The sequence below is a fragment of the Cervus canadensis genome, chromosome 17 (assembly GCF_019320065.1).
Source record: "Cervus canadensis isolate Bull #8, Minnesota chromosome 17, ASM1932006v1, whole genome shotgun sequence".
Taxonomy (NCBI): domain Eukaryota; kingdom Metazoa; phylum Chordata; class Mammalia; order Artiodactyla; family Cervidae; genus Cervus; species Cervus canadensis.
In genome coordinates, this window is record NC_057402.1 from 36,334,979 (window position 1) to 36,359,753 (window position 24,775).

Sequence of the window (24,775 nt, forward strand, 5' to 3'; positions counted from 1 at the left end):
TCTTTCCAGCCCTTCCCCTCCAACTAAGATAACTCTCTTTTGATATTTCCACCTGGGATTAGTTTTGCATGTTCTAAAACTTGATATAAATGGAATCATTCAGAATGTTTTCTTTTGCATCCAGCTTCTTTTTCCGAGCAGACTGTCTGAGATACCTATTTTATTGTATATTCATTCCTTTGTATTGCTCTCTGTTCTACTGTATAGATGTACCAAGATTAGATTATCTTTTCTTTTTGATATTTGGGTTGTTTCCAGTTTGGAGAAATTATGAGTAAAGCCCTTTTGAATATTTGTACATAGGTCTTTGTGTGGAAAAAATTTTCTTGGGTAAGCCATCTAGTCTTCATTTTTATGGGTTAGAATACCTATATTTGAAGAGATTAAATAACTTCTCATAGTTACATAACCAGTGATTTGGTTGACTCCAGTGCTTGCGTACACTTTTTCTACTGTATCACACTTCTCCCTACTTTTTGGAAGTGATGATTATAGGTCAAGTAGTCTGGGAATTCAGATGAAGATCTCTGTCAGCTGGGGATATCAAAATGGGCTTCATGAAGATGACTTTTTTGAGTTGGTCTTGATGAATTGGTAGGCTTTGAATATGTATAGGGTGAGAAGAGAGGAACATTTTAAGCAAAGATTCTTTAACATGGGTTTCATTCATTAGTAAACAAGTATTTAATGAATGCCTCTCAGATACCAGACTCTGTTCTATATTCTGAGGCTATAGCAGTAACCCAAAACCAAAGATCATCATGCAGCTAACTTTCTTGCAGGGAGAGATGGACAGTACACCAAGTAAGTTAAATAGTGTAAAGTAATGAATGCTTTAGAGAAGTGGGATAGGGAATGCCAGTAGTGGGAGTCAGGATAAACAGATTGCAGTTTTAAAAAAGAGTGCTTCGGTAGGCCTCACTGGGAAAGTTACATGTGGGCAAGTAGAGTCAGTCTCGAGCATTCCAGATGAGGACTTTAAAGTGTAAAGACCTGAGGCAGGAGTGTGTCTGGCATGTTGAGGAACTTAAAGAGGCCATGTTTCTGAGTTGGAAAGAACACCAAAGAAGAAAGTAGGAGATGTGGTCAGAGATGTATGAGGAGTTAGAAAGTTTAGAATGTGGGGACTTTGACCACTGTGGGAACTTTGACTTTGACTTTGCATGAGACATAGAGGCATTGGAGAGTTGTGAACAGAGGTGGTGTATTTTTTAAAATGTAACATTTTTATTGAGATATAATCCATATACCAACAAATCACCCAGTTAAAAAGTGTTTTTTAGTATATTCACAGAGTTGTGTAATCACCACCATGTTGAATTTTAGAACATTTTCATCATCCCCAAAAGAAACGCTGTACTCATTAGCAGTAACTCCCATTTCCTCTAACTCTGTAGCCCTAGGCAAGCAATAATCTGTTTTTCTGATTCTATGGATTTGCCCATTTTGGACATTACATATAAGTAGCATTATGTAATGTGTGGTCATTTATGACCAGCTTCTTTCATTTGGCATCTTGTTTTTAAGATTCATTTATGTTGTAGCATGTACAGGCATTTTATTCTTTTTTTAATGGCTGAATAAGTTTTCCTTGAATGGATATAGCACATTTTATTTATCCATCAGTTTTTGGACATTTGGGTTGTTTCCACTTTTTCGCTATTAGGAATAACATTGCTATGAATACTTGTATGTAAGTTTTTGTTGGAACATACATTTTCATTTGAAGTGCTGCATTTAAAAGGAAGTGGATTCACTTGGTGAAAATAAGTGACCAAGGCCGTCGTCCCAGAAAGCTGGGTTCCAATTGCTGCTTATTTTTCTTTGTTCAGCAGCTTTTCTTACAGGATTAAGCCACTGTTTCTTGCAATTTCTCTGTCCTCTTGTTGTTGTTTTTTTTTTTAATCTAGTTTCCTAGCTTTGGATTTCTTTGAATGAAGATTTGACCACCATTAAATAGGTTCCCTGAAAAGTAGGATCTGTTCTGTATAGACCTGTAGGTAATCTATAATTAAGATATTCTGATCAAATCTCAGTTGTTGAAAGTTCCTAAGGAGAGGTTACACAGTGTTTTATATATCGAGTTGGAATTCATTAGTGGGTGAAACCGTATTCAGTGAAAACAGTATTTAAATAATGAAATAGAGTAGGAAATTAATATTAGAGTGCATCTCTCACAATAGAGGTAAATGTTACTTCATGAAACTTTGTTACAATGTAAAGTACGTATTTATAGATTATAGTAAAAAAACTTCGAAGCCTCCAGATTAGGATATCAGAGACTATTTATGTAATTAATACTTTTTCTCTTTCATTTAATTATTTTTGGAGAGCATTGAGGTATTGTTCAGCATAAAACATGCTATAGTATAACCAAATGACTTAGAAAGGAGTAATGTTTTTGTTGTTGTTGAATATAATGAGAAAATGGGAATGACATTTTTATCTTTTTATAAACAAATATGATTTTATGACAATGTTATGGCTAACAGTATGTACTATATATTTTTTTTATTATAGGAGTCATACTCCATGGGTTTGTGTGGTAAATGAGCTTCTTGGCATAGAAAGGAATTAAAAAATGATGGTAAGTGATCAATTTACCTTAAGCATTAACCTTAGTTTTTTTAGCCTCCTTCTACCTCCTCTCCTTCCTTCTGTTTTTCATTCATCATCCTTTTTTTTTTCTTTTTTTTTTTTCATCATCCTTTTTGATGTAATATTTGTTACCTGCAAGATACTCTATGGAACACATGTTATAAAGCGCAGCAGTTAAGGTAACTGACAGTGAGTGTACTGTTCAACCCTAGAGCCATAGACTCTCACTCTTAACATTTGTATGACCTAGGGCAAGAATACAGATGGAAGTTAGCTTTTTTTTTAATGTCTTACTCTTAAAAAGTTATAAATCAGTTTACGTCAGCAGCTTGATGTACTTTCCTACCCAGGGCTCAGCCAGCTTTTAAAGGAGAAATGCTGCCCCTGGGGTTGGCAGGGTGGAAGCTGGGCCAGGATGGTCTCTGAATCTCAGGTGGGCACTAATGTGGTGAAACTCCCTAGAAACACCAGGCAGATGAGTTCACCTTCCCCATATTCTACTTTTTAAACTCAAGATTTACAGGCAGTTCTCAGTATCTACTCAAACTATCTTACTCAAACCCAGGAGAAGGAGGAAATATGGTTTATGGGTTAATCTAGGTGCCTAGAGACTTCTTTGGGAAATGGGGGGTGGCCATTTTTAAGTAAAATTAGATATTTTTATCTTGGTTTCCCAGCACAGAGGCTGTGTTTGCCTTCTTCCTTCTCTTCCTCATTGTTTGCTTTTAGGGTGGGGAGGCCTCAGTTCACTGTGTGAGTCCCTCTCTATTAATTCCTGTATACTCAGTTAGTTACTTGCTATCTTTTTGTTTTGACATTTTTGATGTTTTGGTATTTTGATAGGTGTAATCTTCTAAAGTGTAGGACTTAGGGCAGGAGCTTCCTCTTTTGGGTGTAAATGTAGGATTATATCTACTTATATTTCCCTTTCCTATCTCATCCTGCCCCATTCCACACTCCAGTTTCTTTTATATCTTAAAGACATAAATAATAAGTTCTGAGTTTTAAATTTGTAAAGTCTGTCATTTGGGATCATTTATCTCCTGCCTTTTACATTCTGAGAATTTCTTACAGTGAGGGCCAATCAGTCCTAAGCTCTGTTCTTGTTTGTCTGAGTCTTTTTTCCTGCCCTGATTTTCAAAGATGGTGTTGCTCAATGTAGAAGTCTAGATTGAGAAAATTTTCTCTCAGTATTCTGAAAAAATTTATTCCACTGTTTTCAGCCTCTTTTTAGTCTTTCAAAAAGTTATTTGATTTATTTATTTATGGCTGTGCTGTGTCTTCATTGCTGCATGGGCTTTTCTCTATGTGGAAAGTGGGGGACTCTCTAGTCGCGGCGTACAGGCCTCTCATTGCAGTGGCTTCTCTTATGGAGCTCAGGCTCTGGGACGCATGGACTTCAGTAGTTGTGGCACCAGGGCTTAGTTGCACCATAGCATGTGGGATTTTCCTGGATCAGGGATCGAACCCACATCTCCTGCATTGGCAGGCAGATTCTTCACCACTGTGCCACCAGGGAAGCCTCTCTTTTTGATTTTTTGATATTTCTTTTTGATTTGCTTTGTTTTAATATTACATACAATGTTTCATGCTTGCTAAGTCGATTTAGTCCTGTCCTACTCTTTGTGATCCTATGGTCTGCAAGCTGCCAGGCTCCTCTGTCCATGAAATTTTTCCAGGCAAGAATACTAGAATGGATTGCCATGCCTTCCTTCAGGGCATCTCCCCAACCCAGGGATTGAACCCACGTCTCATTATGTTTCCTGGGTTGGCAAGTGGGTTCTTTACCACTGTACAATGTTTATGTGGTTCAGAATGCAAACTCTTTTTTTTTCTTAATGTATACATTTTATTGAAGTGTAGTTGACTTACAGTGTTTCAGGTACACAGGAAGGTGATTCTGTTATGCATATACACATATTTAAAATTATTTTTGATTATAGGTTATTGCAAGATATTGGCTGTAGTTCCCTATGCTATATAGTAAATCTTTGTTGTGTATCTGTTTTTTTTAATTAGATATCTAGCATTTAATTAGATATCTAGCATATTTAGTTTGATTCATACTAAATCAAACAGGTAGAATCAAAATGTCATAAATTTTTTAGCTAGGAAAAAAGTCATAAGTTTTCTAAAATACATAATTACACATAGTATTTATGTATTTATGTGTAAAGGTTTTTCTACTATGCTTGATAAAGGCTTGAGAAAGAACATAAAAAAAAGAGACAGAGAAATTGGAAAACATAAACTAAATGAAATGGGAGCACTGAATATGAAATAGAAAAAAATGAAACAAACTAGATAAAAGTAAAAGATCATCATGTAGTCCAGTTTTTAAATATGGTTGCTCATTAGAAACACATCTGGAGCTTTGTAGAAAAAAAGCAATACCTGGGCATTTGTATTTTTCAAAAAATTCCAAGGTAATTCTGGTATATATCTGATTTTAAAAAGTGATTAGAAGTTTTTCTATTAAATGGTAGCTTTAGTGATATAGAATTCTACTATTTTCTGTTGACCAATCATAATACAGTGGTATTAAGTGAGTAATAGTTATATAATCACAATAGTAAAACATCTTTTTAAAACAATTTTCACAATCAATAGCCAGACAAAAAATAAAAGATAATTATATTTGTAAGTTACAATGGAAACATAATTGACCTAACAATATAAAGTAATTACATATAATTCGAGGGGTTAAGTAGAGTGATGTGGTTAAATGGAAATGCATACAGGCACATGTTTTTATCCACCCAGCCAGTCTAGGTCACTTGTCCATTCTTCTGGCATTTAATCTGTTTACATTTAAGGTAATTATCCATATGTATGATCTTATTACCAGTCTTAATTGTTTTAGGTTTATTTTGTGTAGGTCTTTTCCCTCTCTTGTGTTTCCTGCCTAAAGAAGGAACTTTATGCCTAGAGAGGTTCCTTTAGCATTTGTTGTAAAGCTGATTTGGTGGTGCTATTCATAACTTAAAAGTTAGCTATTCATAACTTTTGTTTGTCTGGAAAGCTTTTGATTTCTTCATCAGTCTGAACAGAGTCTTGCTGGGTAAAGTATTCTTGGTTGTAGGTTCTTCTCTTTCATCACTTTAAATATATTGTGCCATTCCCTTCTGGCTTTAGAGTTTCTCTTGAGAAATCAGCTGATAACCTGATGGGAGTTCCCTTGTATGTTATTTGTTATTTTTCCCTTTTTGCTTTTACTATTTTATCTTTGTCTTTAATTTTTGTCAGTTTGATTGCTATGTGTCTTGGTGTGTTCCTCCTTGGGTTTATCCTGCCTGGGACTCTGCGCTTCCTGGACTTGGTTGAGTATTTCCTTTCCCATGTTATGGAAGTTTTCAGCTATTATATTTTCAAATATTTTCTCAGGTCCTTTCTCCCTCTCTTCTCCTTCTGGGACCCCTATAATGTGAATGTTGGTGTGTTTAATGTTGTCTCAGAGGTCTCGTAGGCTGTCTTTATTTCTTTTTGTTCTTTTTTCTATATTTTGTTCTGCAGCACTGATTTCCACCATTCTGTCCTCAGGTCACTTGTCTGGTCTTCTGGCTCAGTTGTTCTGCTATTAATTCCTTAGTCTAGTGTGTGGTTCATATCTGGTTGGTTGTTATTTAGTTCTTCTAGGTCTTTGGTAAATATTTCTTACATCTCCATTGTGTTTCTGATTCCTTGATCATCTTCACTATCATCATTCTGAATTCTTTTTCTAGAAGGTTGCCTATCTCCACTTCATTTGGTTGTTTTTCTGGGGTTTTGTCTTATCCCTTTATCTGGGACATACTCTCTGCTTTTTCATCCTGATTAGCTTTCTGTACTGTAGTTTTTGTTCTGGCTGCTGTGGGATTGTGGTTCTTCTTGCATCTTCTCTCTGTGCTCTAGTGGGTGAGGCTGAGAGCTCATGTAAGCTCCCTGATGGGGAGGTGGTTGTTTCTGTTGTTCAGTCGCCAAGTTGCATCTGACTCTTTTCAACCCCATGGACTGAAGCACACCAGGATTCCCTGTCCCCCACCTTCTCCGAGAGTTTGCCCAAGTTCATGTCCATTGAATTGGTGATTCCATCCAACCATCTCATCCTCTTGGCACCCCCTTCTTCTCCTGCCCTCAATCTTTCCCAGCATCAAGGTCTTTTCCAATGAGTCAGCTCTTCACATCAGAGGGCCAAAGTATTGGAGCTGGAGCTTCAGCTTTAGCCTCAGTTCTAAAGAGTATTTAGGGTTGATTTCCTTTAATATTGACTGGTTTGATTGCCTTGCAGTCCAAGGGACTCTCAAGAGTCTTCTCCAGCACCACAATTCGAAAGCATCAATTCTTCAGTACTCTGCCCTCTTTATGGTCCAGTTCTCACATCTGTATATGATTACTGGAAAGACCATAGCCTTGACTATAGAGACTTTTGTCGGCAAAGTGATGTCTTTGCTTTTTAATATACTATCTGGGTTTGTCATAGCTTTTCTTGCAAGAAGCAATTGTCTTCTAATTTCATGGCTGCAGTCACCATCCACAGTGATTTTCGAGCCCAAGAAGAAATCTGCCAGTGCTTCCATGTTTCCCCCTTCTTTTTGCCATGAAGTGAGGGGACCGGATGCCATGATCTTAGTTTTTTTAATATTGAGTTTTAAGCTAGCTTTTTCACTCTGTTTTTCTACTTTCATCAGGAGGCTCTTTGGTTCCTCTCTGCTTTCTGCCATTAAAGTGGTATCATCTGCGTATCTGAGATTGTTGATATTTCTCCTAGAAATCTTGATTCCAGCTTGTAACTTATGTAGCCTGGCATTTCGTATGATGAGCTCTGCATATAAGTTAGATAAACAGGGTGACAATAAACAGCCTTGTTGTATTCTTTTCTCAATTTTCAACCTGTCATTTTTATGTAAGGTTCTAACTGTTGCTTTTTGACCCGCGTACAGGTTTCTCAGAAGACAGGTAGGATCGTCTGGTATTTCCACCTCTCTAAGAGTTTTCCACAGTTTGTTATGATCCATACACTTCATGGCAAATAGATGGGGAAACAGTGGCTGACTTTATTTTTCTGGGCTCCAAAATCACTGCAGATGGGGATTGCAGCCATGAAATTAAAAGACGCTTACTGCTTGGAAGGAATGTTATGACCAACCTAGACAGCATATTAAAAAACAGAGACATTACTTTGTCAACAAAGGTCCATCTAGTCAAGGCTATGGTTTTTCCAGTGGTCATGTATGGATGTCAGAGTTGGACTATAAAGAAAGCTGAGCTCAGAAGAATTGATACTTTTGAACTGTGGTGTTGGAGAAGACTCTTGAGAGTCCCTTGGACTGCAAGGAGATCCAACCAGTCCATCCTAAAGGAGATCAGTCCTGGGTGTTCATTGGAGGGCTTGATGTTGAAGCTGAAACTCCAATACTTTGGCCACCTGATGCAAAGAGCTGACTCCTTTGAAAAGACCCTGATGCTGGGAAAGATTGAGGGCAGGAGGAGAAGGGGATGACAGAGGATGAGATGGTTGGATGGCATCACTGACACAATGGACACGGGTTTGGGTGAACTCCAGGAGTTGGTGATGGACAGGGAGGCCTGGCGTGCTGTGGTTCCTGCGGTTGCAAAGAGTCGGACACGACTGAGCCACTATCTGAACTGATACAGTCAAAGGCTTTAGAATAGTCAGTGAAACAGAGGTAGATGTTTTTCTGGAATTTCCTTGCTTTCTCTATGATCCAGTGATTGTTAACAATTTGATCTCTGGTTCCTCTGCCTTTTCTAATCCAGCTTGAAGATCTGGAAGTTTTCAGTTTCACATAATGCTAAAGCCTCGCTTGAAGGATTTTGAGCATAACTTTACTAACATGGGAGGTGAGTGCAATTGTCTGGTAGTTTGAACATTCTTTAGTACTGTCCTTCTTGGGAATTGGGATGAAGATTGACCTTTTCCTGTCTTGTGGCCAGTGCTGGATTTTCCAAACTTGCTGACATATTGAGTGTAACACTTTAATAGCATCATCTTATAGGATTTTAAACAGCTCTGCTGAAATTCCATCACCTCCACTAGCTTTATCGGCAGCATTGCTTCCTAAGGTCCACTTGACTTCACACTCCAGGATGTCTGGTTCTGGATGAGTGACCGCCCCCCCCCCCCCCCGCCCCATTGTGGTTATCTGGCCATTAAGACCTTTTTTGTACAGTTCTTCTGGGTATTCTTGCCATCTCTTTTGCTCTCTTTCACTTCTATTAGGTCTTTACCATTTCTGTGCTTTATTGTGCCCATCTTTGTATGAAATATTCCCTGGATATCTCTAATTTTATTGAAAGAGATTTCTAGTCTTTCCCATTCCATCGTTTTCCTCTTTTTCTTTGCATTGTTCACTTAAGAAGACTTTGCTCTCTCTCATTGCTATTCTCTGGAACTCTGCACTCAGTGGGGTATATCTTTCTCTTTCTCCTTTGCCTTTGATTCTCTTCTCTCAGCTCTACTGTAAGGGCTCCTCAGACATCCACTTTGCCTTCTTGGATTTCCTTTGGTTTGGTTTGGTTTTGGTTACCTTCTCCTGTACGGTGTTTTGTATCTCCATCCATAGTTCTTCAGGCGCTCTGTCTCTCAAATCTGATCCCTTTAATCTCTTTGTCACTTCCGCCATATAATCATAGAAAGTGAAAGTGAAGTCTCTCAGTCGTGTCCACCTCTTTGTAACCCCATGGACAGTAGCCTGCACCAGGCTCCTCCATCCGTGGGATTTTCTAGGCAAGAGTACTGTAATGGGTTGCCATTTCCTTCTCCAGGGAAGCTTCCCGACCCAGGGATTGAACCCAGGTCTCCAGCATTGTAGACAGATGCTTTACCGTCTGAGCCACCAGGCAAGTCCTTATATAATCATAAGGGCTTTCATTTAGGTCATACGTGAATGGCCTAATGATTTTCCCTGCTTTTTTCACTTTAAGTCTGAATTTTGCAATAAGGAGCTCATGATCTGAGCCATAGCCAGCCCCAGGTCTTGATTTTGCTGACTGTATAGCGCTTCTCCATCTTTGGCTGCATGCACTATAATCAATCTGAGTTTTTGGTATTGACCATCTGGTGGAGTCGATGTGGGGAGTCATTTCTTGTATTGTTGGAAGAGCGTGTTTGCTCTGACCAGTGTGTTCTCTTGGCATAACTCTGTTAGCCTTTGCCCTTCTTTTTTTTGTACTCCAAGGCCAAACTTGCCTGTTACTCCAGGTATCTCTCAACTTCCTACTTTAGCATTCCAATCCCCTCTGATGAAAAGGACATCTTTTTTTTGGTGTTAGTTCTAAAAGGTCTTGTAGGTCTTCATAGAACCACATGGTACCCCAATAAAAACTGAACTATTAGAAAAGATGTTGTCAGTAAATGCTGGGGAGGAAGCCAATAAATGTGCATTGTAGAGTGGCAGAACATGCTAAATAGAAGAGAAAATCTTGTATAAATGCCCTGAATTAGGAGGGAGCTTGGTGGCTATAGGGAACTGATTAAATGTCAGTGGAGTTGGAGCATGGCAGACAGGAAGAGTAATGGAAGATGAGGCTAGAGAGGTAAACAGAGGCTGGTTTGTGCTTTTAGATAATGCCAGATTTCTTAAGTGGTTGTATGTTAGTTTAACTTTCTGTCAGCAGTGCAAGCAGTTGCCCAACTCCTTGCCATCACATGGTATTGTCATTTATTTTAAAATGTTTTAATATTTTCAGTGCTTACTTTTCATATGATAATTGGTTATTTATATATCTTTTGTGAATGCCTATTCAATTTTCATTTTCTTGTTGAGTTATCTTTCTTTTTCTAATCGATATAAGGAGTTCTTTATTCTGGGTATAAGACCTTTGTTACTTTTACACATATATCTTCTTTGTGGCTTGCTTTTTCATTCTTTTAATGATGTCTTTTTAATATAAGAATGTGTTCTTAGTTCCAGTGAAGTTCAATTCATCATTTTTTTCCTGTATGATTAGTGCTTTTTTGTATCCCCCATTAAGACTTTTTTCTATACCCAAAGATTGTGACAGTATCATCCTTTATTATCATTATTTTTAGGACCTTTTATTTTCCTGTCATTTCAGATTTAAGAAAGGTTGCACGAGGAGTACAGAGAATTCTCTGATATTCTTTCACTAACTTTACCAATTGCTAATTTTGTCTCTTTTTCTTCTTCATATTCTCTCTTTTATTTTACATGTGTGTGTGTGTATAAAACATACATACATACACAAACATATAAAATCACATATAGGGAATTCCCTGGTGGTCTCGTGATTAGGACTCTGTGCTTCCACTGTCAGGGGTCTAGGTTCCATCCCTGCTTGGTCAACCAGGATCCCACATGCTGCATGGTATGGCCAAAAAGAAAAATCATGTATACAGACAAAGACATACATATATAGCTATACACATCTACATTTGTTTGTAGACACATCCCTGCATCAGGCAGATCTCCTGGAGAAGGGAATGGCTTCCCACTCTAGTACTCTTGTCTGGAGAATTCCATGGATAGAGGAGCTTGATGGGCTACAGCCTGTGTGGTTGCAAAGAGTCAGACACAACTGAGGGACTAACTCTTTCACTTTTTCACAAACACATGCATATTACTCTTCCATGAACCACTTAAGAATATTTTGATCTTGAGGAGACGGCAGTGAGCGGTGGTGTGAAGAGATCTTAGTTCTCTGCCCAGGAAATGAACCTGGGTAGCCTGGGTGAACTCAATGGACATGAGTTTGAGCAAACTCTGGGAGATAATGAAGGACAGGGAAGCCTAGCATGCTGTGACACATGGGGTCATAGAGAGTCGGATACGACTTAGCAACTGAACAATAACAACCCATAACCCATATATCGCTCAGTCGTGTCCAACTCTTTGCGACCCTGTGGACTGTAGCCCACCAGGCTCCTCCATCCATGGGATTCTCCAGGCAAGAATACTGGAGTGGGTTGCCATTTCCTCCTCCAGAGGATCTTCCTGACCCAGGGATCGAACTCAGGTCTCCTGCATTGCAGGCAGACACTTTAACCTACAGACTGGGTGAAAACCAGGAATCGTATCTACTAGACCACATGTAGGGCTAGCGGCTAGAAGCAAAGTTGCTGTGGCTCTTGTGCCTGTTGAAAAATGAATTTCTCAAGAAGATAAAAGCTATAAAAATAGGTACAGAGTTTATTATTAGAGACACAGCACAGCGAATGGGAGTGCACACAGAGAAACAGTTCATTTCAGATGGAAGCAAGGCAGAGGCACACACCCGGAGAGAAAAGGTGTGGGCGTCCTGCCTGTGGGGAGGAGCACCGAGAGGTGCGTCAGATTCCTTACACAGGGCAGTTCTTTCAGGTCTGTTTTGAAGAATGTCACTTGATTTGGGTCATGTTTTCTTCTTCTTATAGACTCAGATTTTGTGTTTTTGGCAGCATGTCACATGAATGGTGTTGTATCCTTCTCAGTATAAGACGTCAGGAAGCGTATGATGTCAGTTTGTCCTACTATTGGTGATGTGGACTCTGATCACTTGGTTAATATAGGGTATGGTCAGGTTTTTCCTCTTTGAAGTTTCCTTTGTCTTTTGAAAGTAGTATCTTATTTGTTGAGAGAGAATTTGAGGCTATGTAAATATCCTGCAACTCATCAAACCATCTACCACTAGTTTTAGCATTTACTGATGATAATAATTATTAGTTATCTACATGCCTATCTATCTGTCTGCCTGGCTTTCAGGTTTCTTGGATTTTTTATTTTATTTAATATTACGATCTACTGCTACCATTTATTTTGATGCTCACATTGTCCTTGACTTAGCTGGTGGAAGTTCCTTCACACTGGCTCTTGTATCTTTTTACATGTTTCTATTATTCTTTGAGTCCTTCTATACTTTCTAGTCTAACAAGCTATTCTAGATTCACCTTATAATTTCCCTCTCATTCTTTTTCTCACCTTATTACATGGACTAGGAACTTCAGTATCATGATGATGGAAGTGGTTATTGTAGGCATCCTGTCTCTTGCAGGTTTGTATCATTTAATATGGTATTTGCTGAAGTTTGTGAAGAATTTTTATCATAGATGGGTATCCAGGATTATCACATGCTTTCTCCATCTATTGAAAAGAACATCAAATTCTTCTCCTTTATTTAGTTAACGTGATGAATTGCATTCATTGATTTAAAAATGTTAAACCAGCCTTGCTTCCTGAAATAAAATCAACTTGGTTGTGATGTTTTAACTGGATTCAGTTTGCAGGTGTGTGTGTGTAGGTATATGTAATGTAAAAGTTCACATTGTTACTTTTGAAGGAGTTTAAACTGGTTATTTACTTTTCTTGTCCTCTTAGGTTCTAATATTCAGGGTCATGAGTGACTCTGTTACTTGAGATTCAATCCTTCATTTTTTTCTCTGGAAGAATTTAATATAATTTCTCCTTCAGTGATTTAAGGGAATTCACCAGTGAAACCCATTTAATCCTGAATTTTCTTTTATGAAATTTCTTCAGTATTTAAAAATTTTAAATTTCTTTAGTAAATACTCAGATTTTTTTCCATTTCCTTTTATGCCAAAGAAAGAAAGAAAGATAGCACTCCGTTGTGTCCGACTCTTGAGATCCCACGGACTGCAGCCCTCCAGGCTCCTCTGTCCATGGGATTCTCCAGGCAAGAATACTGGAGTGGGTTGCCATTTCCTTCTCCAGGGGATCTTCCCGACCCAGGAATTGAACCCAGATCTCCCGCATTGCAGGCAGACGCTTTACTGACTGAGCTATGCAGGAAGCCCCAAGATTTTATGCCAAGATTTGGTTAAATTGTGTTTTACAAGGGATTTGTACATTTCATCAAAATTTTCAAATTCATATGTTATTTATAACATCCTTTTATCTTTCTGATGTGTAGAGGCTCTACAATCTTGGTGATGTTCCTTTTTGTTCTTGGTATTGATAATTTTTGCCTTGTTTCTTCTCTTTGCTTCATTAGTCTTGCTAAGAGGTATATGCATTTCTTGGTAGACATTCTGAACACTTGCTTTCCTAGGTAATGTACTGTAAGAGTCAAACTTAAAAACTTTACCTCAAGACTGATGTGTATACTTTTTATCGAAACATTTAGTATTTGAACAAGCCTCTGTAAAATCTCCTTATGGCACTAGGTGGCACACTGTGACTTTGGATGAAAATACATATATTTTGTTTGAATCTCTTGGAAGAAAAGAACCTATATGAAAATACTATTTGAAATAGACATGTGGAATATTATGGAGTATCTTGGAGTCATTTATTGCTTTTCAAACCCTGATGCTTAAATTAAAAAGTTTAAAATTATATTAAGTTACTACTGAGATTTTTTTATAAGAATAAGATTACTAAAATTGATCAAAATATATGAGTTTTTACTGAAAAGAGTTCATTCAGTTTATGTTGCAGAAGGCAGCTGTCCTTTAAACTTAAAAATGGTTTTCAATCATGTGTTGTAGTAAGATGAGTGTTATAATGTTTTTCTTTATAAAGTATTGGAATTAAGAATGATGACAGTCCTGAGCTGGTGGTTTTTCTTTGAATGTGTGTATGTGTACTAAGTATAAAAGAACTAACCTCATAATTTGTAGTAGAACTGAAATGTTTATAGAATAAGAAAATGCTAGATTTCACGTTTTCTGGTACTACAACATTGCTATCTTGTGGTCATTTTAATTCTGAGAAATTCACTATTTTATGAAGACTCTTGAGTTATAAAGAATATGACAGTAAATTTTATGATATATGTCTATATATGTTTATATATATGTCTGATATATGTCTATGTATATATACCTAATCAATTTTCTTTGATTGCATGAGACAATTATCTGAAAAAGAGATGAAAAGTAGGTGACCTATTGACATGTAGTCATCTGGCCTGAAAGGAATAGTGATACTTCTTGGTTAAAACAATGCTTAGATAATCTAAATGATAAATGCCAACCTAAGTTATATAAAGCTAATAATCATTGGGAGATGTCTTTAAGCAAAAGGAAGCGATTTTATGATATTACATTGATTGGAAAATATGGGAATAGAAAAGCGATGATTCAAGTGTTTTGCACAGAATGGAGCTGGAACATTGTTCACGAACTAATGAGTTTCAGTGAAAGCTTATGAGTCATATAAGTAGATGTCATGTGTATATCCAGGGTAAGGTCAGAGTAATGAAGAAATGTGGATACGGGTGTTTATTTTAAAAATATCAAAAGTTAAATTCTGGAGAGGAAAATTTGGCTTAACTTTATAATGCAGTATTAGAGTGGAAGAGAACACTCTTTGTTTTCCTAATATTTTGAGCTAGTTGTTTCATTTATGTATTTTGAAATTCAGAATCCCTTTTGAATTGTGATGTTGGAGAAGACTCTTGAGAGTCCCTTGGACTGCAAGGAGATCAAACCAGTCAATCCTAAAGGAAATCAACCCTGAATATTCATTGGAAGGACCAATGCTGAAGCTGAAGTCCTGAATTCCTGTTATTCACAGATTTGTCTTCTTTGATTATTCCCTTTTCCCCTATGTATGCAGTTTCACTTTCTGTGGATCATCCTCATCAGCATAAAAATACGCTGGCACTCATTTAAAAAACCTTCTCTGTTCATTTCTGCTTCCTTCTTTCTCGGTTCACCTTTATTACAATACTCAAAGTTTTTTTTTTAATACTTACTGTCTCCATTTTCTTACTCAACATTCTCTTGAACTCTCAAGTCAAGATTTTGACCCTACTATCTTACCGAATGGGTAGTAATAAGTGACTGATTTGTTTATTATAGATTATTTATTTTATCACTGTCTGGACAATTCAGAGCTGTCTATCTTATTGTGCTGTTGTTTCTTTAAAGGTAGCTTCCCCCCCCCCTCTTCTGTATGCTTCTAAAATTTTCCCTGTGTTTCAGGTTAGCATCAGTTATTCTGTGGTTAGTCTCAGCATGGTTTTCTTTGTATTTGTATTTGTCTTGCTTGGAGTTTGTAGAGCTCCTGAAATAATTGAGTTTATATCTCCTGTCAGCTTTGTACTATCAAAAGCATTAGTGGAACAGTTGGTGAAATTTAAATAATTACTGTAATTTAGATAATTTGGATCAGTGATAATTTTCTGATTTGATAGTCATAGTATAGTTATATGAAGGAGTATCTTTTAGATGAAATACACATTGAAGTACTTAAGGCCAAAAGGTATCATGATTACAGCTCATTCTCAAATGTAAATTGTTTATTGTAGAAGTTGCTTGTGAGCCCCTGCCCTAGCATATGGTGACTTTTTTCTTCTCTCAAAGGCATTTCTATTGTCAGTTGCTCAATTGTGTGTGACTCTTTGCAACCCAATGGACTGTAGCACACCAGGCGTCCTTCATCATCTCCTAGAGCTTGCTCAAACTCATGTCCATTGAATCGGTGATGCCATCCAGCCATCTCATCCTCTGTCATCCCCTTCTCCTCTTGCCTTTGATCTTTCCCAGTCTCAGGGTCTTTTCCAACAAGCTGGGTCTTGACATCAGGTGGCCAAAGTATTAGACTGCAGCTTCAGCATTAGTCCTTCCAATGAATATTCAGGGTTTATATCCTTTAGGATTGACTGGTTTGATCTCCTTGCAGCCCAAGGGACTCTCAAGAGTCTTCTCCAACATCACAATTCAAAAGCATCAACTCTTTGATGCTCAGCCTTCTTTCGAGTCCTACTCTCACATCCATACGTAACTACTGGAAAAACAAGAGCTTTGACTGTATGGACTTTTGTCGGCAGTGATGTCTCTGCTTTTTGAAATGCTGTCTAGGTTTGTCAGCTTTTCTTCCAAGGAGCAAGCATCTTTTAATTTCCTGGCTGCAGTCACCGTCTGCAGTGATTTTGGAGCCCAAGAAAATAAAGTCTGTCACTGTTTCCCTTGTTTCCCCATCTATTTGCCATGAAGTGATGGGACCAGATATCATGATCTTAGTTTTTTGAATGTTGAGTTTTAGGCCAACTTTTTCACTGTCCTCTTTCACCTTCATCAGAGGTGCTTTAGTTCCTCTTTGCTTTCTGCCATAATGGTGGTGGTATTTGCATAATCTGAGGTTGTTGATACTTCTCCTGGCAGTCTTTTTTTTTTTTAATTTATACATTTTTTTTTCCAGTGGGTTTTGTCATACATTGATATGAATCAGCCATAGATTTACACTTATTCCCCATCCCGATCCCCCCTCCCATCTCCCTCTCCACCCGATTCCTCTGGGTCTTCCCAGTGCACCAGGCCGGAGCACTTGTCTCATGCATCCCACCTGGGCTGGTGATCTGTTTCACCATACATAGTATACATGCTGTTCTTTTGAAACATCCCACCCTCACCTTCTCCCACAGAGTTCAAAAGTCTGTTCTGTATTTCTGTGTCTCTTTTTCTGTTTTGCATATAGGGTTATCATTACCATCTTTCTAATTCCATATATATGTGTTAGTATGCTGTAATGTTCTTTATCTTTCTGGCTTACTTCACTCTGTATAATGGGCTCCAGTTTCATCCATCTCATTAGAACTGATTCAAATGAATTCTTTTTAATGGCTGAGTAATATTCCATGGTGTATATGTACCACAGCTTCCTTATCCATTCATCTGCTGATGGGCATCTAGGTTGCTTCCATGTCCTGGCTATTATAAACAGTGCTGCGATGAACATTGGGGTGCACGTGTCTCTTTCAGATCTGGTTTCCTCAGTGTGTATGCCCAGAAGTGGGATTGCTGGGTCATATGGCAGTTCTATTTCCAGTTTTTTAAGGAATCTCCACACTGTTTTCCATAGTGGCTGTACTAGTTTGCATTCCCACCAACAGTGTAAGAGGGTTCCCTTTTCTCCACACCCTCTCCAGCATTTATTGCTTGTAGACTTTTGGATAGCAGCCATCCTGACTGGTGTGTAATGGTACCTCATTGTGGTTTTGATTTGCATTTCTCTGATAATGAGTGATGTTGAGCATCTTTTCATGTGTTTGTTAGCCATCTGTATGTCTTCTTTGGAGAAATGTCTGTTTAGTTCTTTGGCCCATTTTTTTGATTGGGTCATTTATTTTTCTGGAATTGAGCTTCAGGAGTTGCTTGTATATTTTTGAGATTAATCCTTTGTCTGTTTCTTCATTTGCTATTATTTTCTCCCAATCTGACGGCTGTCTTTTCACCTTACTTATAGTTTCCTTTGTAGTGCAAAAGCTTTTAAGTTTCATTAGATCCCATTTGTAGAAAAGAAGTAAAGGAATCCAGATAGGAAAAGAAGAAGTAAAACTCTCACTGTTTGCAGATGACATGATCCTCTATATAGAAAACCCTAAAGACTCTACCAGAAAATTACTAGAGCTAATCAATGAATATAGTAAAGTTGCAGGATATAAAATTAACACACAGAAATCCCTTGCATTCCTATATACTAACAATGAAAAAACAGAAAGAGAAATTAAGGAAACAATACCATTCACCATTGCAACAAAAAGAATAAAATACTTAGGAGTATATCTACCTAAAGAAACAAAAGACCTATACATAGAAAACTATAAAACACTGATGAAAGAAATCAAAGAGGACACAAACAGATGGAGAAACATACCGTGTTCATGGATTGGAAGAATCAATATTGTCAAAATGGCTATTCTACCCAAAGCAATCTATAGATTCAATGCAATCCCTATCAAGCTACCAACGGTATTTTTCACAGAACTAGACCAAAGAATTTCACAATTTGTATGGAAATACAAAAAACCTCGAATAGCCAAAGTAATCTTGAGAAAGAAGAATGGAACTGGCGGAATCAACCTGCCTGACTTCAGACTCTACTACAAAGCCACAGTCATCAAGACAGTATGGTACTGGCACAAAGACAGAAATATAGATCAATGGAACAGAATAGAAAGCCCAGAGATAAATCCACGAACCTATGGACACCTTATCTTTGACAAAGGAGGCAAGGATATACAATGGAAAAAAGACAACCTCTTTAACAAGTGGTGCTGGGAAAACTGGTCAACCACTTGCAAAAGAATGAAACTAGAACACTTTCTAACACCATACACAAAAATAAACTCAAAATGGATTAAAGATCTAAATGTAAGACCAGAAACTATAAAACTCCTAGAGGAGAACATAGGCAAAACACTCTCCGACATAAATCACAGCAAGATCCTCTATGACCCACCTCCCAGAATATTGGAAATAAAAGCAAAACTCCTGGCAGTCTTAACTCCGCCTTTGTGCTTCATCCAGCCTGGCATTTTGCATGTTGTACTCTGCCTGTAAGTTGAATAAGCGGGGTGACAGTATAAGCCTTGACGTACTCCTTTCCCAATTTTCAAAGTCATACTTCTCATTAATAAGTTCCTTTGTTTCAGAATAATTTGTTGCATTTCTTTCATGTATTTCCCAAATAAGCCAGCAATTAAAATCAGCCAGTAGGTGAGGAGAACCCATAACATAAAGAGTAATGTAAATATGTAATGTAACCACACTGAAAGGGATGAGAAAAACCAATTTAAGTAATTAAAGAAAATAACAATTTAATGAAGGAAACAACTAATTTAAGTAATTAAGGCAAATGTAAAATCCAGTACTTTGGATCCTGTAAGGCTAAAGATAAACCTGTATAGAAATATAATCTTGCTAATAAATGAGTTTCTCACAGAAATATGGGTTAGCAGTTATGAAAATTTTTTTTATTATTATTTCTTGACTGCACAGCGAAGCTTGTGGGATCTTAGTTCCCAGAACAGGGATTAAACCCAGGCTCTTGGCAGTGAAGGGTATTCCCTGGTATCTCAGTTGTTAAAAAATTCTGCCTGCAGTGCAGGAGACCTGGGTTCGATCCCTGGGTCGGGAAGATCCTCTAGAGAAGTAAATGGTTACCCACTCCAGTGTTCTGGCCTGGAAAATCCCATGGACAGAGGAGCATGACAGGCTATAGTCCATGAGGTTGCAAGAGTCAGACACGACTTAGTGACTAAACCACCCACCTCGGCAGTGAAAGCACAGAGTCCTTACCACTGGACTAGACTGCCAGGGAATCCCGGCCACCCCCCCCCCCCCCCGCCGCCGCCACCTTTCTTTGAAACTATATAATATATATTAGTATTGAACAGATAAGTAAATATATTTTAGATGATAAGAGCTCGGTTTCTTACTAATGGAGAAATAAATTACAAATAAGGAAAGGGGAAGGCTAAAATGAACTTATGGTGTAGGATTGAAATGAGAGGTTCAATACCTTTCAATTTCAATATCTCTATGCAGATAAATACAGAAACACAGATATGCATATTGTGGATTAGTGTGCATATATATATTTCCTGTGTTCTGTCATGATCTGTGGGTTGACTAGGTGGTTCTTCTGCCTGGGGGTGCCTGGAGAGCTGGGATGCAGCCGTCAGCTGGGGGCTTGACTGGGCTGGAATGTCCAGGATGGCTCAGTGGATGCTGTCTGTCAGCTGGGCGTTCAGCTGGGGCTGTCAGCCAGAGTGCCGCCCTTATGTGGCATCTCTCCTGGTAACTTTGGCTTCTCATAGCTTGATGACTGGATTTCCAGAGTGAATATCCCAAGAGGGAGCATTCCAAGAGACCCCAGTAGAGACTGTGAAGCTTCTTATGACCTATTTTCAGAAATTAGCTGTGTCACTTCCACCTCATTTTATAGGTCAAAAAAGCAGGTCACAGAGCCAGGGCATAGGGGAGGGGATTATACAGAGATAGGAACATCAGGACGAGTAGTTTATTGAAGGCAAGTGGGGCATCTCTGGAGACTAGATACCATACTGATTAATCCGTATGTTATTTTTTGCTCTTATGGGTTTGGTCTCTAATTGGGACTGTTAATTCTTTGCAGACAAGTATACTACCACATGGGCTTCCCTGGTAGCTCCGCTGGTAAAGGATCCACCTGTGGTGCAGGAGATCCCGGTTCGATTCCGGGGTTGGTACGATCCCCTGGAGAAGGAAAGAGCAACCCCCTCCAGTATTCTTGTCTGGAAAATCCCCATGAGCAGAGAAGCCTGGCACACCACAGTCCATGGGGTCACAAAGAGCAGGACACGACTGAGAGACTAAGCACCACACAGCATCAGTTCAGTTCAGTTCAGTCGCTCAGCCGACGCTTCGCGGCCCCGTGGACTGCGGTGCGCCAGGCCTCCCTGTCCATCACCAACTCCCGGGGTTTACTCAGACTCATGTCCATTGTGTCGGTGATGCCATCCAGCCCTCTCATCCTCTGTCATCGTACTACCATACATTTTTGTATTCTTCTCAGTGTCTTATACAGTGCTTTGCACATAGTAATTGCCCAGTAAATGTGTTGTTGCGTAAGGATTCCAAGGATGCTAAGAGGTTAGATTGGCAAGAACCAGAAGAGAAGACGAATGCACCATGAATGTTGGACTAGGATTTTGGGCTGGACCCAGTAGGGAACTCTTCAGAAGGTGGTAGATTGCCCACATGGAGTTAGGCTTGGGCAAGGAGGCTGTATCCTTATGCTCATAGGGATGCTTTAGAGCTCTTTTATTTTCATAGATTCTTGGCTTAGAAAAGTGGACTATTTTGGTATAGTGTTCATTTGTGGGAAGGTAATTGGCTTTATGTTATAGGACTTGGCTTCCATTTGCCCAGGGTCTTGGTGCGGCTGAACCTGTAGGCTAGTGTTGCTTTCAGCTGTTTGGGACTAGAGAAAGCAAGAACACACACACACACCCCATTGTGTGCAGGAGGGCAGAATTTTAAATTTTGCAGCTTAAATTTGTAAGTTTATAAGAATTATTATTTAGATTCTCAATAACTTGGAGATAAAATTATGCAGTGGAAATTTACACCTGAGTGAAGATTTAGTTTAGCATTAACCATAGGGAAAAAATAGACCTCTTGAAAAACATTTTATGTTGTGGAGAGCTTTCAGAGAAAATATGTAGCATGTCTGTAAAAACTATGTCTTAACCTGTTGATACATAATGAGGAGTGGTGCTGAAATGGTTACAGCAGTGTTTGTGCTCCTTAGGACACTTTTAAAAATCTTAGGTTGAATTTATTCTTAAAATGATTCATTTTTAAAGTTGTAAAATTCAGTCTTGTAAAATTTTAGAACTAAAAAAAGATCTGTGACTTACTCTTATTTCTGTTTAAGCACCTTTCTGATCCCAAATTAGTTTTAACTGTTTTCTTTCTGAGAAAAGAAGAGTAATGATGAATTTGTTTGCCAACTGTATTTTGTATGTTGACTAACAAACCAATGCATGTTCTCTTATCTGTGCATAGGCTTCATTCCAGCGCTCCAATAGTCATGACAAAGTAAGGAGAATAGTTGCAGAGGAGGGTCGTACAGCAAGAAACCTAATAGCTTGGAGTGTTCCGCTAGAAAGCAAAGATGATGATGGTATGTATTTTTAAAAGTTTCGTTTTTGTTGTAAATTAGAAGATATATTTAGTCTTGAACAGTAGGCAGACTGAAAACTGTTTACAGTTAGAAGTCGTGGGCAATTAGTATATATGAAATCAGAAATAATTTTTAACTGCTTTTTAAATCTTACCTAATAGGCAAATGTAAATGACATAGTTTCAGTTTCATATAGGGATGAAATTGGATGTGTGGTTATGACTGGCAGATGAGTTTTCTTTTAAAAATATTCATTTATTTATTTGGCTGCGCCGGGTCTTAGTTATGGCACACAGGATCTTAATTGCATCATGAGAGATGTTGCAGCGTGCGAGCTCCAGAGCGTGTGGACTCAGTAATTGTGGCACGTGGGCTTGGTTGCTCTGCGGCATATGGGATCTTGTAAGACTTCTCAGACCAGGGATGGAACCTGCATCCTCTGCATTGCGAGGTGGATTCTTCACCACTGCACCACCAGCCAAGTCCAGCAGATTAGTTTTTTTTTAAAGTTATAGGAGATTTAGATTTTTTTTATTAAATCCTTCTTATAGGTTTAAAGAATTCATTGTATTTACTGTGATTAGATACAAGTTGATGTAATGATTTAGAAAATAAAACATATTTCTTTTAGTTCTCATTATAGTTTGAACTAGAAAAAGTGTCTTTTCTCTTCAGTCTGTTCAGTTCAATGGCGAGCAATGCGAGCATCGCCTAGATCCCGGAGATCTAGAAGGTTGAAGAGGGGATGCAGGAAACAGGATGTTGGAGTGTGCCAAAGTAGACCTCACTTTGAAATTTTCTGAAGGCTTGTAGGATAGGTAGTACTGCAGCCTTGGATTTGTATGATTTTTTTTTTTCCTGGTTAGATTTAGTTATGTATTTTAGGAGGGAAGCTCCGGAAGATGGTGAAGGACAGAGAAACCTGGAGTGCTGCAGTCCCTGGGGTTGCAAAGAGTCGGGCACAACTGAGCCACTGAACAATAACTACAAAAATTACATTGTGTTCTTTTCACTGCATCATAGGAGCACATGGTGTTGGTTTAGCTTGTTGCTAGTGATGTCAGCTTTAGTCACTTGGTTAAGGTTGTTTTGCCCAAGTTTCTCTGCTGTCAAGTAACAAATTATTTCTTTTGTAGTTAGTAATTTGTGGTAAGATAGTTTTAGAATATGTAAATACCCTGTTTCTCCTGAGATAGTCTACCTACTGCTTTTAGCTTCCTTTGATAATTCTAAATTTAATAAGTTGCTGCTCTCATGGTTACAAAGTGGTGATGTGCTAGTCCCATTGTTCCTTTATTGTTAGTTGACATTCTAGTGTAAGGAAAAGATTTCCTTATCCCCCTTTGTATTTAAAAAGCATTTTAATGTCTTTTAGAAAGCTTTTATAGACTCATGGCTTCTTAGTTAATGAATTATAATCCATCACTCTTATTTTGAGGGTTAAATTTTTTCTAGATTTGTCTAGTTGAAGATCTGTTAAGCTGGCTCATTTCTACTTGCCATATTCTTACTCTCTCAGAATATCCTTACACAATGAGATGTTTCAAGCTATATAGGAATTCACCTAAGTTTATATCTTTATTTATTTTATGTTTGTGTTTTTTACACTTTAATTTTACTTAAATTTTAGTTAAAATCTTATTTTTAAATTTATTTTATCTTTTTACATTTATAACTTTAATCCATTTGCAGTTTATTCTTTTATATATTGATCTAATTTTATCTTTTTCAATATGGGTAACAAGTTGTCCCAGGATCACTTACTATAAAGTCTGTCTTTGCTCTAGTTGCTTGAGATACCACCTTTATTGTGGATTGAATTTTCATGTGTACTTACATTCTTTTCTACCAGTTTATCTCATTCATGTGTGAGTGCCACACTATTTTAATTATATAGACATTATGGTATTTTAAAATATCTGCTTGGACCAATCCTTCCTTAGTAGCATCTCATTGTCAGTCTTCCTAGATATTTTTAGAGAGCAGTTATTTTGAATCACAAAAACTATTAAATAGAAGGGAAGTTACATTTTTCTTTTTAAATTTAGCTCCATACTAGTTAAAATCTTCCTATGGAGCTTACTGTTACTTCATTTCTTTGATTGAAAAATATGACAACGTTATTTAGTACAAAAGTAGCATGAAAGCTAAAAATGTTATGGTTGCTCTGTGTTATAATTTTATGAAGTTTTATTTTCTGAAAGAAATCTGAAGGTGTTATTGTTAAAACTGCTTCTACTCAAAAAAAATGAAAGGAAAGGGAATATAATAATGAATCCTTTATCAGTATATCTGTGTATATCCTGATACTGCATGTAAGTGTATAAAAAATTGGCCAGTACAGTTTTAAAGCTTCGTTTATGCTTACTGCAAAATAATGAAAATAAGAGCATAGAGAACTAGAACTTTCTGAATATCTAGAATAATGACAAGGGAAGAATATTAATATCATAAATTTTTAATAAGGATTATTTTATATTGTTAAATGTTGCCACTTACAGAATAATCTTTATTTTTGCTTTTTAAAAAATAGTTCATTCTTTTATGGCTATATGCAGATATTTCTGAGGCTAATAATTCAATTTTTAAAAGTTTTCTTCTGTTCTTTGTTTTATTCCTGTTTCCTTTGGTACTTGTTTTAAGCTGATTATTCTACTGGATATTCTAAAAAGTCTTCTGGTACATTCTTCTCTATGATGAAAGGATGAATAAACAGCTGCGTAGGGGAGTAAAGAGTTCTCTGCCTCTAACCCTGGTAGAACAGTGAGACAGGCCCTCTGATGTGCAGATAAAGTGTTAGTAGGTGTTATGGCTCACTTCATTCT

The 24,775-nt window shown here is 37.7% G+C and overlaps 1 protein-coding gene across 2 annotated transcripts in view; it reads left to right on the forward strand.

Moving 5' to 3' along the window:
• SCAPER (S-phase cyclin A associated protein in the ER) overlaps positions 1-24,775 on the forward strand; it is a 410,821-nt gene that overhangs the window by 15,653 nt on the left and 370,393 nt on the right. For both annotated transcript variants that reach the window (XM_043489284.1, XM_043489285.1), the window contains exons 2-3: positions 2,521-2,587; positions 21,833-21,950. In XM_043489284.1, coding sequence (XP_043345219.1) covers positions 2,582-2,587; positions 21,833-21,950 — 124 coding nt within the window. In that variant the 5' untranslated portion in view covers positions 2,521-2,581. The remainder of the gene's footprint in view (positions 1-2,520; positions 2,588-21,832; positions 21,951-24,775) is intronic.